General features: G+C 37.4%; 1 protein-coding gene and 1 long non-coding RNA gene across 2 annotated transcripts; one reads left to right on the top strand and one right to left on the bottom strand.

Moving 5' to 3' along the window:
• The first annotated feature begins 1,290 nt into the window (after positions 1-1,290).
• On the top strand, positions 1,291-13,353 carry LOC101169549 (rod cGMP-specific 3',5'-cyclic phosphodiesterase subunit beta-like). The gene is made up of 24 exons (XM_004074955.3): positions 1,291-1,466; positions 1,565-1,822; positions 1,938-2,249; positions 3,428-3,580; positions 4,040-4,129; positions 4,220-4,360; positions 4,449-4,523; positions 4,625-4,689; positions 5,670-5,736; positions 5,821-5,868; positions 5,954-6,103; positions 6,198-6,341; positions 6,554-6,619; positions 6,751-6,900; positions 6,985-7,092; positions 7,221-7,330; positions 7,927-8,014; positions 8,105-8,205; positions 8,299-8,406; positions 8,488-8,551; positions 8,625-8,699; positions 8,940-9,023; positions 9,214-9,367; positions 11,657-13,353. The coding sequence occupies exons 2-24, from the start codon at positions 1,664-1,666 to the stop codon at positions 11,707-11,709; spliced, it is 2,565 nt and encodes an 854-aa protein (XP_004075003.2). The 5' UTR covers positions 1,291-1,466; positions 1,565-1,663; the 3' UTR covers positions 11,710-13,353.
• Positions 13,354-13,736: 383 nt separating this feature from the next.
• On the bottom strand, positions 13,737-16,030 carry LOC101155702. The gene is made up of 4 exons (XR_909706.3): positions 15,921-16,030; positions 15,226-15,280; positions 13,959-14,057; positions 13,737-13,826 (listed from the first exon to the last, which is right to left on the bottom strand). It is a non-coding gene; the product is annotated as an uncharacterized LOC101155702 (long non-coding RNA).
• Positions 16,031-16,800: the final 770 nt, after the last annotated feature.

Raw genomic sequence — 16,800 nt, 5'->3', positions numbered from 1 at the left:
TTATTCCAAGTTTTGGGCTGTAAGAAGAAAACTGAGGACACATTGAAGAGACCCCTGCAACAGACGGGCTTCCTGTCCAGGGTGTACCCCGCCTTCGCCCAACAGTGGCTGGGTTACGCTCTGGCAACCCCGTGACCCTGTTATGGATAAAACACGTTCAGATGGATGGACATTGAAAAGAAGGGTGGTAAAAAGTGTTACCAATACAATCCCTGAAGACACACACACAAAAAGTCCAAACAAAGGTGAAGAGTGTCTGATCTCATCATCTGCAGCTACTTGAGCCGAACTTTAAAAGGGTTATTTCAGAAAAAAAGGTTAAAAAGAAAGAACAAACCAATGTTTGTCTTATTTGCTAATATACGGAGGTAAAACATAACTACAAATTTCTAAACTAAATAGGCAATCTGAATAAAATATGGACAGATTATCATTCAAGGATATAGTCATGAAATTGCCATTTTTATAGAATGTCAGAGGGAAATGATGTGTCCACATCATGTATTACAGTTGGGCCTAACTCTGGCACATGTCTGGAAGCGGCTGTAATCTATTATAGTGGAAGCAGATTATCTATCTGACCTTTTGTTTAAGGTGTTTATGGAGCCTTATAATAGACAGGGCCTCCATGCTCTGAATGAAAGGATTAATTCTCCTTTACAAAGGCAAAACACACCTTTTTTAACCATACAATCAGACAGCAAGACCAGTGCAGAGATTATAAACTACTGGCATTTGAATACATTTGTCTTACACCAGAATTGATCCAGGAATTGTATTTTTTGTCAAATTTTTAAGGACTACACAGGTTAGGAAAATATTAACTAAAGTTATCCATTTTTTAAATTTTACAGTGTTTCTGTGTGTTTTGTTAATTTCCAAGCAATTTTAATTGAATTTCATTTTTTAAACATGTAGTGTAAGTACATGATGAGGAACTCGATTCCATTCTTGTCGAATAAAACACTAAGTCCACATCGCTTTGCCACTTTTCTCTATTTTTCAAACATCTGTATTTATTTATTTTAACTTTTGATGATTGTTAGGATTAGTTTTAAATTTGAAATTTAGCTGGACTTCTTATTACAGCATGACGTTGTTTTTGGTGTGGCTTTTTCTTGTGTTCATAATTTTCACACATTATTTTAACGATAACATTAAGATCCAACCAAAAGAAAACGAGTGTCTCGAGTGGTCACTCAGCGCACTGATGCTATGTGAGGATCCTTTAGCCCATATATGAATTGCTACTAGATCAGCTGATTAGTTTAGCATGGGCAGATCCCTGCTAACCTTCAGCACTATCTGCTGATGACAGAGGGATTGTTTGGATTCAGCCCTCTGCCTTCTCAGGGTTCTCCCTCTTGCAGTCGACTCATCCTACTAACAGGGGGATTATTTTTTGAAGTAATTTAACCAGAATTTGAATGTGTCCATCTATAATTCCCCCCTTTTGTGATATCTGGGTAAGACATTTTCTTTTTTTTTTCTTTTTATGGGTATATGTGGATGAAAATTTGCCCTCTGCTTATATTTGTCCCTCTTATTTTTTATGTTGGAAAAGTTGGACGTATTGGAACTTTGGGCCCAGGAGGAGCAACATCACTGAGCTACAGAGGGAGAAGACACTTACAACGAGGAGAAAAGAAGGAAAGCAGAAATCATGGGTGTGGGAAAGGAAGATGTGGAAAAATTTCTTCTGGAGAACCCTGCATTTGCAAAAACCTATTTTGCCAAGAAACTGAGCCCTTCGTCCATATCCAAGGTGTCAGGACTCCCAGAGAAACAAATTGACTTCAGCCAGTTTCAGGAGCTCAGTCAGGTAAATTACAAACGTTCAAATAGAAACCAAATGACTACACACTTTCTTTGAGACTTCCAGATACAATTCTTTAATAACCTGCTTAAGACCTGTTTATTTTTCTCTTGAATCCAAGATTGAGGAAAGCCGACTGATGTATGACGTGATCAAAGACATGCAGGAAAATGTCAACATGGAAAAAGTAGTCTTCAAGATCCTGAAGAGAATCAGCTCTCTGATCCATGCAGACCGCTGCAGCCTTTTCATGTACAGGCAGCGCAATGGCATTGGAGAGCTGGCCACCAGGCTCTTCAACGTCAGCATGGATTCTGTGCTGGAGGACTGTGTGGTGCAGCCAGACTCTGAGATCGTCTACCCACTGGACTTGGGAATTGTTGGCAATGTGGCGCTGACAAAGAAGAACGTCAATGTGAAAAATGTCAAAGAGGTAAAAATGTGTGTGTGCACGTCGTACCAGTGAATGGAGCTGTCAGGTTTAGATGATAGATACTTGATGGAGCTGCAGACTTTCTGTCATTCCTGGTAATCAATTCAGCTGGAACAACTACTTAAGGGACTCCAAGTACTACCTTTAAACTTTAGTTTAGGATCTTTATCACTATTCATTGTGTTATTAAATATAAAGCATAATTATGAGGATGTATTTCTAGAAATATATTTTTTCTCTAACTAATGAAACGATCAATGAGCTGATCAAGACTTAAAACTGCATGAAACCAAAATGAATAGTAGTGATACATTTAAAAACATTAGTATATTGTCACTCTAGAAGTGTTTACTGCCACACTAATTAAATAAAAATTACATTTCTGACCATCTAATGAAGACAAACCATCACCTATCTCAAGTAATCTATGAACAGTTTTTCAAACATTTCACATCAAAACCACATCTTGTTATATTCTTCCACAAAAGTTACAATAATTACATGAACTGCAAATGGTCAAACAATTTGGTTAAAATATTGGTTTGACTAACTATGAATAAAAGTCTAGTTAAAATAGTAGCTTGCAATCTATATTTCAGCTTCAAAATCCCAAATCAAATCTTCCATTCCTGCTTTCAAAAGTCACTTTATGATTTCATATCTTGACCAAAGCCTTTTGGTTGTAGGCAGACAGAAAATAAGGGTCAGTCTCTCATAGACGCTGCATTAACAAAGGAAGGTGCAAATCCCCTTATCAGACATAATCCATTTAGATTCAGATTCCTGCAGCCCTCGCTCTAGCTGTGGATTACAGCAGGCCTCCGACATTTAGTTGCACGTCAGCAATAACATGAAACCGATCATATTGAGCTTGCTTTAGTTTTGTACAGCAAGCACATAAGTGTTGTTTGGATAGATGACATGGAGAATAACGTATTTGGAATTGCATATTACGCGCTTGGGTTTTTCATTCATTTGAGTGAATTCCCCTATGCATCTTTATCTATAAAAGAAATACCTAAAAACTAAAATAAACAATATAATAAACCAAAATCAAACATTTTGTTAAAAAGGAAACAAGAATCCTCACTTTACTTCACAAAATAAAAGCCTTTTGTGTATAAAAATGCTTTCCTGTGACAGCACATTTTTTCTGGCATGATTTTCTCCTTATTCAGAGCCAGCACTTCAGCTCATTTGTAGATGAACTCACAGACTACGAGACCAGGAACGTTCTTGCTGCGCCCATCCTCAACGGCAAAGACATGGTGGCAGTGATCATGGCTCTGAACAAGACCACGGGACCGCATTTCACTGCTGAGGATGAGGACGTGAGGCCTGAGCAGACACACAACAATACACACGCACAAACCAGCTAACAGAAAATCTTTTCCTGTCTGTGAGCTAAGAAACTGAACAGCTGACTGAACAGCTGCTACAACGACTAAATCACACCACAGAGCTAATTATTGTCTTGTTTGAGTGGTTTTTGAAACTATTTTTTGTTGCAACTCATTGACAATTCATCTCTAAATGTATAACAAAAGGAAATGAGCTATTTTAGAAACACTGTTTGTAATAAAAGCATACATTTGTCATAAACTGGAGAGAAATTCTCCTTCAGCAGGACTAAAACCATATGCTGCAGTGAGCAATGTGCAGGATAAAAGACAAAAACCAAAGCACATATAAAGTAGAGCAAAGTTCATTTGTTCACATTCAATTCTATATAGTAGATACCTGACACCCCATACCGTGTGATCATGTTTTATTTCTCATGTCTTGTGCAGCTCTTTTTGAAGTACCTGAAAATTGCTTCGTTGAACCTAAAGATCTTCCACCTGAGTTACCTTCACAACTGTGAGACGCGTAAAGGCCAGGTACTAGGCTGACTGACTGTTCATTCCATGTATATGAAAAAAGTAAATGTTTATAAAGCTGGGATCCCTTTTTTGCATCATATTTGTTAGCTTCTGCTGTGGTCTGCCAACAAAGTGTTTGAGGAGCTGACTGACATCGAGCGACAGTTTCACAAAGCCTTGTACACGGTCCGAGCCTACCTCAACTGCGACCGCTACTCTGTTGGCTTGTTAGACATGACAAAGGAAAAGGTAGAGCCTTTCCTGACATTTTGGCCACAATTCTTTCCTGTTGTTTTACAGTACACTACTTCATAGTGTTGTCTTCTTGTCTTTTCAGGAATTCTTTGACATCTGGCCTGTGTTGATGGGGGAGCAAGCACCATACGCTGGCCCTGTGACTCCGGATGGAAGGGTGGATTCTTTCATTTAGTTTTTCTACCATAACCACCATCTTCTGCTATACTTGGATCCAGCTTTTAACCTTTTCTAATCTATTCTTTAATCTTCTTGTAGGAAGTAATATTCTACAAGGTGATTGATTATATCTTGCATGGAAAAGAAGACATCAAAGTCATACCGTAAGCGTGACCTTTCGTTTGCAATGTTGGTTTGACTTTATTTTAAAGAGCTACCCCTTAAAAATTAAGGAACAATGGGCGACACTTCCAATTCCTGTTTGAGACTAGTTTAAAAAACAAAAGTAACTGGAGCCGTGCAAGTTGCTTCAAAATAAATAAATATACTTAAAAGTCTAGCTACACAACTTTGTTTGATTCTGTGGTTACTTTTTCATTTATCTAAGACATTCATTCTGGGTTATTTTATTGTCTTAGTGTATTTTCAGAGTTAAAGCTCCCCTGGAGGAATGGTCAAAATGACAGAATCAAATATTTAGTCAAAGAACAGCTTATGGGTGAATTCCAACAATAATTCCAACAATTGCTCATGTTTTTTTGCAATGTCATAATTTGATCAGATGAATGCAGAACTGGTGATCACAATATGCAATACGATCACAAACAAGAGCAACGCAAAAACAGCCCCTTTGGAAATAAGTCAAAATTCTTACCCAATTGGCAGATTTGATTTAAATAAGCAAAAACAATCTGCCAGTGAGATAAGAAAAAATAGTTCTACCAAAAACTTTTATTTAAAAAAAATGTATAGTTGCTAAGACATTATTACTCAAACTATTTTGCTATTGAAAGACTGTGTGATAAAATTATTTTTCTTGCAATACAAAAGAAAAACATTATTTCTTGAAACAAGAGTCTTTTTACTTTCTTAAGATAGTCACTGTTTTTGCAGTGTTGGAACTGCTACATTTATTTAAAAATTGTTCCAATTTCTTGTTAAAAGTGTTTTTTATTAATATCAAAGCAGTATTCAAAAATACAGCAAATCTTAAGGACACAGAAATGGGTTATTTTATAAATTCAAATTTTTAATTTACTTTAATAAGGTATTTGCACTAGTTTTAAAAAAAAAAACATAGCGTCAGAGTATAGTTCGGAGATTGTTTTGAGGAGCTCTGCTAACTGGCTCATCTCTCCCACAGCAATCCAACTCCAGACCACTGGGCCTTGCAAAGTGGCCTTCCCACCTATGTGGCAGAGAGTGGTTTTGTGAGTTTTCCTGAAATGCATCACAATAAACTAATTACTGACTTCAGAACAAAACTGATCAGGTTTTATTGTCATTCTTCTCAGATCTGTAATATCATGAACGCTGGAGCTGACGAGACTTTTAAATTTCAAGTGAGAAACTTTTATAAGATCCCATCATTAAAGAAATGTTGTGGAGGCTGTTTTTAGAATAACTTTTGCTCCCTTGTTGTGGCAGACTGAGGCGCTGGACGACAGTGGCTGGACCATTAAAAATGTCCTCTCGCTTCCAATTGTCAACAAGAAGGAAGAGATTGTTGGCGTGGCAACGTTTTACAACAGAAAAGATGGAAAGCCTTTTGACGATCATGATGAGCAGCTTATGGAGGTAAAACCAACCTAACCGCTCAGAGTTGACATCCAAATATGCCCTTTTATGTTCAAATGGAAGTTCTGCAATATGAATGTCTCAATTTCCCAAGGCTTTGACTCAGTTCCTGGGCTGGTCAGCTCTGAACACGGACACTTATGACAAGATGAATAAACTGGAGAACCGGAAAGACATCGCTCAGGACATGGTGCTCTACCACGTCAAATGCCGTAATGATGAGATCCAGAATGTCCTGGTCAGTCACTTTAAACACAGAAAGATTTGGTTGAATCTATCTGTTAAAAAGAAGCTCCCTTTCACCTCTCAAAGGAGTCTACGTGTGGATGAAATAATTTCCATTTATGAACCTCAAATACTATTAAAAAATATTTAAAAATTACTTTTCCTTTGAACAATATTTGCTTCTGTTTTGAATGCATGACTTTATGGTTTTCTGACCTCTTCCAGAACACCAGAGAAGTCTACGGCTGTGAACCTGCTGAGTGTGAAGAAGAGGATCTTTTAGATATTCTGGTAATACTCAAAGTACCTAAACACTTTGACTACTCACATGTCAGTTATACCCAGAGGGACAAGAACATTTGACCTAAAAATTCATAACGAGCCAGTACCACAAACTGACTGTTTTCCATTTTTCTGCTTAGAAAAAAGAGCTTCCTCCTCTGATCAAGAAGTTTGAAATCTATGAGTTTCGGTTTTCGGATTTTAACTGCACAGAACTGGATCTGGTGAAGTGCGGGATCCAGATGTACTATGAAGTGGGGGTGGTGAAAAAGTTCCAGATCCCTCAAGAGGTGACGTGGACACAGATCCATAAACAATTGGAAGTTTCATTCACAACTCTGTATGAGACAATTCTTGGTCTGGTGTGCTCTCAGGTGCTGGTTCGCTTCATGTACTCAGTCAGTAAGGGATACAGAAAAATCACCTACCACAACTGGCGACACGGCTTCAACGTGGGACAGACCATGTTTACTCTACTGACGGTAGTCACAACCAAAAATAAAAAAATTGAAATAATGTAGTGCCAGTATTTAGTGGAAAAATGAAATGTGGGCGATTATCTTAACATTTCTGAGCTTGTTAAGTTATGGCATGTTTTTTTTGTGCTCAGACGGGGGCCCTAAAGCGATATTATACTGACCTGGAGGTGATGGCCATGATTACTGCAGGATTCCTGCATGATATTGACCACAGAGGGACAAACAACTTATATCAGGTCAAGTAAGTGTCATGAGAACTTCTGCATTTCTGATCAAACAAAGGAAAAGTGCAAGCTAAAAAGGCATGCTGGGAAAGTCATTCTTCTTTTAAGGCACCTTTAAATTAGATTTTAGCTTGATTTTTAATTGTATTTAATTTCTTTTAAAGAAAGAAACAGACAAAAATCTTCATTTACATTTGCCCAAAGTAATGAAATGTATTCTTCATAGGAATAACTAATTATAGTTTCTGCCTTTTTTAGCAAAAATTAAATTGTTATAAGAATTAAACCATTTACTACAAAACACGCCTAAACAAAGTCTGAACATATTTTAATTGTTTTCATGCTAAACATAGATTTTTATCATAGCATCCATCTTTTTAGGCCCAAATCTCGTTTATTTAAAAGGACAGTCTTGTGGGTTAACTCCTACATTTATAACAAAAAATGTCTCACAGAAGACTGATCAAAAGGGAAAAAACTCACTTTCTTTTAACACTGTGTGAAAGACTGCAGGACCAAGACTTGCAAGTAATAATTAGCCATCATTGGCTAAGCGGTGATGCTTCAGTCATGCTCACGCCAACTGAGATCATGACCTGTTGTTCTCTTTCAGATCTGGCAACCCTCTGGCCAAGCTGCATGGCTCCTCCATCCTAGAGCGACACCACCTAGAGTTTGGAAAGTTCCTTCTATCGGACGAGGTGAAAAAAAGGAATATGTATATAAAAACATCCAAATTATAACACACAGTAACAGTCAAATGACATAACAATGCTTCATCTTCTCTGCAGTCTTTAAATATCTACCAAAACCTGAACAGGCGACAAGTCGATCATGTGATTCATCTCACAGACATAGCTATCATTGCCACCGACCTGGCTCTTTATTTCAAGTTGGTGCAGTCTCTTGTTTGTTTTTCCTCCTAATTATATACTTGAAAATGTTAGAAATAAACAATCAAAGGTTTATTTTTGCATCCTCCCAGGAAGAGAACCATGTTCCAAAAGATTGTGGACCTTTCAAAAACATATGAGGAAGAGAAGAAGTGGGTGGACTTTATGTCTCTGGAAACGACACGAAAAGAGATTGTCATGTGAGAACAGAAGGAGCACTCTGTGGTTTTTTCCTGGAAATCCTGAAACAATTCTCTAAATCTACAAAGCTGTCATTTCAGGGCAATGATGATGACTGCATGTGACTTGTCAGCCATCACAAAGCCCTGGGAAGTACAAAGCAAGGTGAGTAGCACAAAACCAGACAGATGAGCAAAGATTTCCTGTCTTGCGTCCTCTCACTCTGTGTGTCTGTCAGGTTGCTTTATCTGTGGCGGCAGAGTTTTGGGAGCAGGGTGACTTGGAGAGGACAGTGCTGGAACAACAACCCATTGTGAGTTTGAGGCCTCTATGTCAGTGCCCGAGGATCATGTTTGCCAACAAATTTCTCATGTCGACTCCAGGAGATTTCTTATTGACAGAAATGGCGGAAATGTTCCAATAATTGGCAGTTCTCAGGACAATAAAGCACCAGAAAAAAGGGCCAGTTTGGTTTGGGGAATCCACCTATCAGGAAGACAACCTAATCTTGCTCAATTTTAAGGACATATTGATGTTTTGTTTTCCCCACCAGCCCATGATGGACAGGAACAAAGCAGCAGAGCTTCCAAAACTCCAGTGTGGTTTCATCGACTTTGTCTGTACATTTGTCTACAAGGTAATTAATAGTTTCCCACTCATAACCTGTTTACGGCTTGTTATTGTTTATGAAGCTTTTAGTGTAAAATCCAACTTCAAAACCACCTGTTGGACTCTACTTTTCACTTGTTTTGATCCTCTTCCCTGCAGCATCATCTGGTGTGACTCTCTGCTCTAATTTTAGCTTTCGGGCTTTCTTCTGTCCTCAGGAGTTTTCTCGCTTTCATCCACAAATCCAGCCGATGCTTGACGGCATCCTCAACAACAGGAAGGAGTGGAACGCCAGAAAAGAAGAGTATGAGGCGAAACTCAAAGCTATAGAAGAGGAGATGGCTGCAAAGGAGGCAGCTAAAGCAGCCAAAGGTTAGTGTTTCTGTAATATTGACACAACTTGTTATTACAGTATTTTTTTTAATATAATTTTAAAGGAAAAAAAGGACAAAAAAAATTCTGCTTAAAGCAGACATGTAAAAGAGGACTTCTCCAATCTGGTAAAGACTTTTTTTAAGTGTTTTTTTTTTTTTTAAATTAGGCTTCTGCTGTATATTACCACTAGTCTGAAATTTGCAAATGAATTTACAAGTAAACAAAATCTAACAAATGATACAAGACAAAAAACACAAGTTGAAGGATTTCAGTCAGGACCATAAATATTTGGACAGAGACACATTCTTTCTAATTTTGTTTCTGTACATTACCACAGTGAATTTAAAAAAAAAACAGCTCAGATGCCATTGAAGTGCAGACTTTCAGCTTTTATTCCATGGGATGAACAAAAAGATTGCATAAAAATGTGAAAAACTAAAGCATTTCTTAAACACAATCCCTTCATTTCATAGGCTGGTAAGTAATTGGACAATTAACTTCCATGCTATTGCATGGGCAGGTGTGGGCAATTCCCTTGTTATGTCATTTTGAGTGAAGCAGATAAAAGGCCTGGAGTTGATCAGAGGACTCGTGCTTGCATTTTGAAGATTTTGCTGTGAACAGACAACATGCGGTCAAAGAAGCTCTCCATGAAAGGAGCCATCGTTAAACTGAGAAGCAGAAAAAAAAACATGCCAGAAATTGCTACAGTATTAGGAGTGGCAAAATCAACAGTGTGGTACATCCTGAGAAAGAAAGAAAGCACTGGTGAACTCGGCAACGCAAAAAGACCTGGACGTCCACAGAAGACAACAGTGGTGAATAGGAACCCGTTCACAACAGCCAACCAAGTGAACAACACTCTCCAGGAGGTAGGCGTATCAATATCCAAGTCTACCATAAAAAGAAAGTAGACACAGAGGGTACACTGCAAGATGCAAGCCACTCATAAGCCTCAAGAATAGGAAGGCTAGGTTGGACTTTGCTAAAAAGCATCTAAAAAAGCAGCACAGTTCTGGAAAAACATTCTTTGGACAGATGAAACCAAAATCAACCTCTACCAGAATGATGGCAAGAGAAAAGTATGGAGAAGGCGTGGAGAAGCTCATGATCCAAAGCACACTACATCATCAGTAAAACACGGTGGAGGCAGTGTGATGGTCTGGGCGTGCATGGTTGCTAGTGGCACTGGGACACTAGTGTTTATTGATGACGTGACACAGGACAGAAGCAGCCCAATGAATCCTGAGGTGTTCAGATACATACTGTCTGCACAGATCCAGGTGAATGCAGCCAAACTGATTAGGCGGCGTTTCATAATACAGATGGACAACAACCCAAAACATAAAGCCAAAGCAACTCAGGAGTTTATTAAAGCAAAGAAGTGGAATATTCTTGAATGGCCAAGTCAGTCACCTGATCTAAACTCAATTGAGCAGCATTTCACTTGTTGAAGACTAAACTTCCGACAGAAAGGCCCACAAACAAACAGCAACTGAAAGCCGCTGCAGTGAAGGCCTGGCAGAGCATTCAGAAGAAGAAAACCCAGCATCTGGTGATGTCCATGAGTTCAAGACTTCAGGCTGTCATTGCCAACAAAGAGTTTTCAACCAAATATTAGTAATGACCATTTTGTTTTCAGTTATTACATTTGTCCAATTACTTACCAGCCCATGAAATGAAGGGATTGTGTTTAAAAAATGCTTTAGTTTTTTACATTTTTATGCAATCTTTTTGTTCAACCCATGGAATAAAAGCTGAAAGTCTGCACTTCAATGGCATCTGAGTTGTTTTATTTAAAATTCACTGTGGTAATGTACAGAAACTAAATTAGTAAAGAATGTGTCTCTGTCCAAATATTTATGGTCCTGACTGTAGGTTTCAGAAGTATATGAAACATCCAAAATAAAAATAAAAAAGCTATAAACTGTATCTTTAAGTATTCCAAAACTATATTTAGTCAAAACGATAATTAAAGCTGGTTATGGAATAGATTAACATAGAGGTTTGGGAAAGATGCCATAAAGCCCTAAACTCAGATCCTTACAAAAACTGTGGCTTTGCTTTTGTAACCAACGCCTTAGATTTTCAGGAAAAAAAATAATTGATCAAAAGCCATTCCTGAAGCTTCTTTATGGAAACCAAACATGTTTAGTAAACGTGTAAATGACAAGTGTTCATTAAACAGGATATGAAGACACTTTTTTAAAGTGATGCGTTCAAATGCCCAATATTTTACTTTGATTTTTGCTGATTTTTTTTTTTAACATATCATTTGTCCTACAGCTGCTCAAAACAATTCCAGTGGTGGAGGTTCCAAGACATGCTCCGTGTGCTAAATAAAGCCCAAAGAAACCTGGGCATGCTATGTGATTGGAAGCAAACCTTCACAATAATATAAACCGAAAATTACCCGGACAACGTCAACCAACACACCAAGTCAATGCCCAGAGATACAAGTGATCATGTTGGAAAGACGGATCTGGGACATCAGAGCCATGTGGTTCAGGTCAGAAAAGATAAAACCCAGAGAAAGTGAGATCATATCATAGTTTATACGTTTCAGTTTTATGTAAAAAAAAAAAAAGACAGATGAACTGAGATTATATACTGCATTTGGACCAACAAAGGAAATCCCACATGCTGGTTTGACAACACTGAAGAACAGAAGAAGGTGAGAAAACCACAGGATCACAAAAGAGGCACATTTGTCTTTCCCTGGATCGAAGTTTACATGAACAAATATTTAAATATATATTTTCCTTTTGGAGACTAAAGTTTATTAAACTGGATGTATGTATTCTCTGACTGTAAAAAGAAAGTACACAATCATTTCTGTTGAATTCTCCTGGTTCATTTTCTGCTTTGTAAAGCTTGTAATTAAATTCCATCGATAGGTCAAAACTGTAAATATTTAACGTAGCCAAAGATCCTCTTGTACAGTTTGTGCCAGGAGTGACTGCTTAGTTACTTTATTTTTGTCTATATGAAATGTTTGTGGAGTTCTGCTTCGCCACAAACATTACATTCATGGGAAAATTCTATTAGAACCCACAGAAAAAACATGTAGTCGTGTTATGTAAGATGAACTTTCTCTCGCTAAAGGTTTACTTTTTCCAGTAACTCACCATTTTTCCGTTGAGTTTGTTTACCTTGACAGCAAAGCGGTTAGCTTATGAACATACCAGTGACGTCTTATTTGAAGTGTTTATACAATGTCATAGATTTTTAATACCAGAAAGTCTGTAGATGCTAACTGGTGACGCCTTTATTCTATTTATACTGTTTGTCAGAGTAAGAAGCGGACACACAGAGCGTTTTCTGACACGTCTGCAGGTATAAGATCCAGGAAACCAGGCACTTTCTGGTTCAGCTTTGGACATAGGTCAACTTTATTCAATCACCCTGATTTTTGAACTGAGGGACAGACTTGAACGTACGTTTTCCAATTGGGACCAAAAATGACATTATTTTGATCCCAGGGGTCAACTTAAAAAAACCCATGAAATTATGTTCTACAAAAGAAATTTAATGTGAGAGGATACTTTTTAAAGAACAGTCTAGTTCTACATTCAGAGGATCAAGTCAGAGACTTGAACCCAAGACTGTGCTTCTGCGTGGCGGCAGCTCATACCACAGATAGGAAGAAAAAAAACAAAAACAAACAAACCCTGAGGTGTTGAGCTGTTTGAGACAGCAGAGAGGAGAACTTTGTACATACTTCCTCACTTCCTGTACATATCAAACATTTTTCAAGTTGGATTAGAGATGCTTATTTTTCATGTAGTGGTGTATCTGCACTTAATGAGCTTGCCTTAGTGTACAGATTGAAAAAAAATATACCACTAATGGAAATAATGAGGAGAAACAAGTTTAATATTTGGAATTAACTTGAATGCACTGTGGACAAAATCGGGTTTAGACTTCAGTGCTTGAAGCTTACGTGTACACACTGATTCAAATAAAGCAAGTGTTATTTTTAATAAGGTTTTTCTCTGAATTAATTTCTGTGATGCCGTTGATTCTGGTTTTACACACTTGTATAAATACAAAAAACTTCCAATAACAACACCCAGCTATTTTGATGTCGTCTACAAAGCGGGGTCCATTATGAAGGGTAAAATATTACACAACACACATGGAAGGATAACTTCTGTCCACACTGCACTTTCTACTACTGGTCCCTGACCCTAATCCTAGGATTACTGCTATACTAGGCTGGGATTACAACAATGCTGTTCTCCGGGCTCATCTCCAACTGAAGGACAGGTGTAAAAAAAAAAAACACACACTCTCTCCCACTCTAGACGCAAAAAGTTTCAGTGTAAATGTTGTGGTACCAAATGAACTCACAGGCACACATTTGTAAATGAAAAATGTTGAAGTTTTTATTCATCTGAGAACATCTCAGCACAGGTTACAGATTTGCTTCATTTCAGGATGGTGTCAGAATTTGCTGTGAAAAAGCAGAAAAGAAAAAAACCGGTTGTGTTAAAGCTTATTGTTTGGTCAGAAAATGTGGTTTTAGTGGTGAAAAACCTTATAAAGAAACAGACAAACTGTGCAAATGTGTGTGTTCCTGTGGCACCTTCTGCTAGCTGTTTGTTGATGCGTTCCTGCTCCTCTCTGGCCTTCTTCTCGGCTTCCTCAACCTTTCGCTCTTCTTCAGCGATCGGCTTCAGGTAATCTAAACAAGAAAAACACAACCAGTTCCAAATTTTTAATCTACTGGCAAATGTATTTTGATTGCTAAATAAACATTTTTTTTTTAAATTCACCTTGTTTGTAAACATTTTGGACATTTTATGTTTATAGAAATACAAATATTTGAACATCAATTAAAAATTTAACTAAATAAGCAACTCAATTCAAACATTCTATTTTTCAAAGTCATAACTATTAGAAATTATCTATATAAACATAATCTTATAGGACTTTTCCAATAGGATAGAATATGTTAAACTAAATAAATACTTGTACTTAACAGACTTAAATGATACATTTCATAACAGAGTGCTCATAAGCAATGACAGCAACTCTTCAATAAAGGAGGACTTTATTCTGAAGTAATTTCAATCCAAGAACTGATGTTCTTCACAACTTTAAGGAAAAACAGTGACTGTTTCCCCTGCACAGCTGGTCATTGCACACTAAAACGTCTACTAAGATGCTACTCACTACCTGTTTTGCTCTGCTGAGAGAAGATGCTGCAGTTGATGAGGAGTCAGAAACTCATTTATTATGAGCTTAACTCGACAAAAAAAAAGTATGCATATTTAGGCCTTTCAACATTTTTACTGGAATTCTTGTGATATAATATAAAGATCTGAGGCAGGCAACTAATGTCACACACTGTTTTCACAGCATAAAAAAGCCTAATTCTACAGATTTGTTTTTTATGTGAACGAATTAATGATTGAATGAATGACTGAATGGCTGGTTGGACAAAAAAAAGTAAACTTAAAAAAACATTGGAAAATATTTTAGTTTTGAATATTACACCCCTATTTTAGGTCAGGCAAATAAAAAAAAAAGATAAAAAATCAATGTATGTATTTTGACCAATCGGATGGAGATCTTATATGTTAGATGTTCGCCTCATAAGTAGACGAGGGTCATTTGGAGTCCAAGTTATGTTGACTCTTATTTAAATTAAACTGTTCCAGGCAAATGGAAATTATGTTTTTGGTTGTTTTGCTTTTTGTCCATGTATCGTAAGTTATGTTGTCATCTCAATATTGATCACTAATATCGCAAATCGTGAGTTTTCCTCAAATCCTGCAGCCCTACTGTACGGTACTTCGACTGTGATCAGTCAGTGGCATGAACAATCCCAGACGCATGCGCACACTTACTAAACCTCTGCTTTCCATAGATCACCCCAATCAGCAGAGCGGACCACCTGGCCGTCTAGAAATAAAACAAAACAACTTAATATACCCAGACTTGTAAAACTAAAAAAATAAACAAACATTTTACTTATAAGGCTATATGCGGTTTTAACATGCAACAAAACTGGCCCGGACGTACGTAGAAAGCTGCAATTCATCAACAGTAATGCGTTTTCTAAACAACAAAAGGTCATAGAACTAGATTACAACGTTTCTCCTTATTCCGATTTATAAGGTAACTCAGATGGGTCGACAATTAATGAAGAAAGACATAGAAAAAGAAGAGGCAACGAATCTGTCCAGTTAGTTATCATGACCTTTCGTTCGTTCGTAGATAGACTATATATTAACATTTACTAGTTATTGAAAAAATAAATTACGTCACAGTAAAAGGATAAGAAAGATGAAAGAAAATGTTGACACCTTTAATATAAATCTTAAATTGTTCTTATTTGAGGGGGAAAACGTCTAATCTGTGTCTCAATGTCATTGCTAGCGCACATCCAGCACTAGCTTGCTGCTAATAGAATAATTGCGGTGGAACAGAAAGTTCGTAACATTTGTATGTGCAGAGACATAATCGAGTTTATTTAAACTTCTTCACCGTTCAATTCTCTATCAACATACTTTCTAATAACAACAATAACACGCGTTAATACCTTTATAAGCGGTGACACTGCAACAGGAGGAACCATGATGGAAGATTTCTTGCCTGATCAATACTTCCGGTAGGAGCGGAAGTACGTAAATTATGTGGGATTTTTTTTCCTTCAAAATCCTACTGACTTTTATTTTGAAAGGAAGCCTTGTAAACCTCTGTCAAAAGTTATCAACCATTTAATGTTTCGGGGGAAGGGGGGTATCTTTATGTTTATGTTTTGTTTATGCTATAAAAACAACAAAAAAACAAACAAACAAAAAACATTTTATTTACATTGATCATAATAGTAACAGCAACATAGTTCAGTGTCTTATTTTTCTAAGGGGTGAAATCAGATTTTGTGGTCAATGAGAAATCAACCTAAATGTCTCTCTTAAGTGTTGAACGTTGAAAATCCTTGTGCTAGTGTTTTCTCAAATAAATATGCTCATACAGTCTTTATGGCAATATTTTTAGTTTCTCATATTATTTCCTCTAGAAATTATTATTTAACACAACTTTCCTCTGTTCTTTATCCACCATGTTGGTGTTAGGTTGGCTCACTCTTACCATCCTGTCAGTCTGTATCTGAAAGTCCCCACAGGGTCTTTGCTCTCTCAGGGGACCAGAATGCACAGCCTACGGTGTTGTCTGGTGTGGTAGATCTGGACCTACCACTCCTGTGCAGTCAGAATAAGTGCTTATGTGGTGTCCTGTAGGCCAGCCTTTTCTTGGCATTGGAAGAAATTTTTGATATCAACCACTTCCATCATGGGGCATTCATTAAGGTAGGTGTTTTGTGCTTGATGTACTCATGGATCTTAAATGTTTCATCCCAGTGGCTTTCAGACTCACCATGCTAACGCACACACTACTCCACACTACCAGGAACTATTTCA

This window comes from Oryzias latipes, chromosome 12 (genome assembly GCF_002234675.1).
Source record: "Oryzias latipes chromosome 12, ASM223467v1".
Lineage (NCBI taxonomy): Eukaryota > Metazoa > Chordata > Actinopteri > Beloniformes > Adrianichthyidae > Oryzias > Oryzias latipes.
The sequence above is the reverse complement of the archived record's forward strand: the minus strand, read 5'-3'. Positions and strand labels throughout refer to the sequence as shown.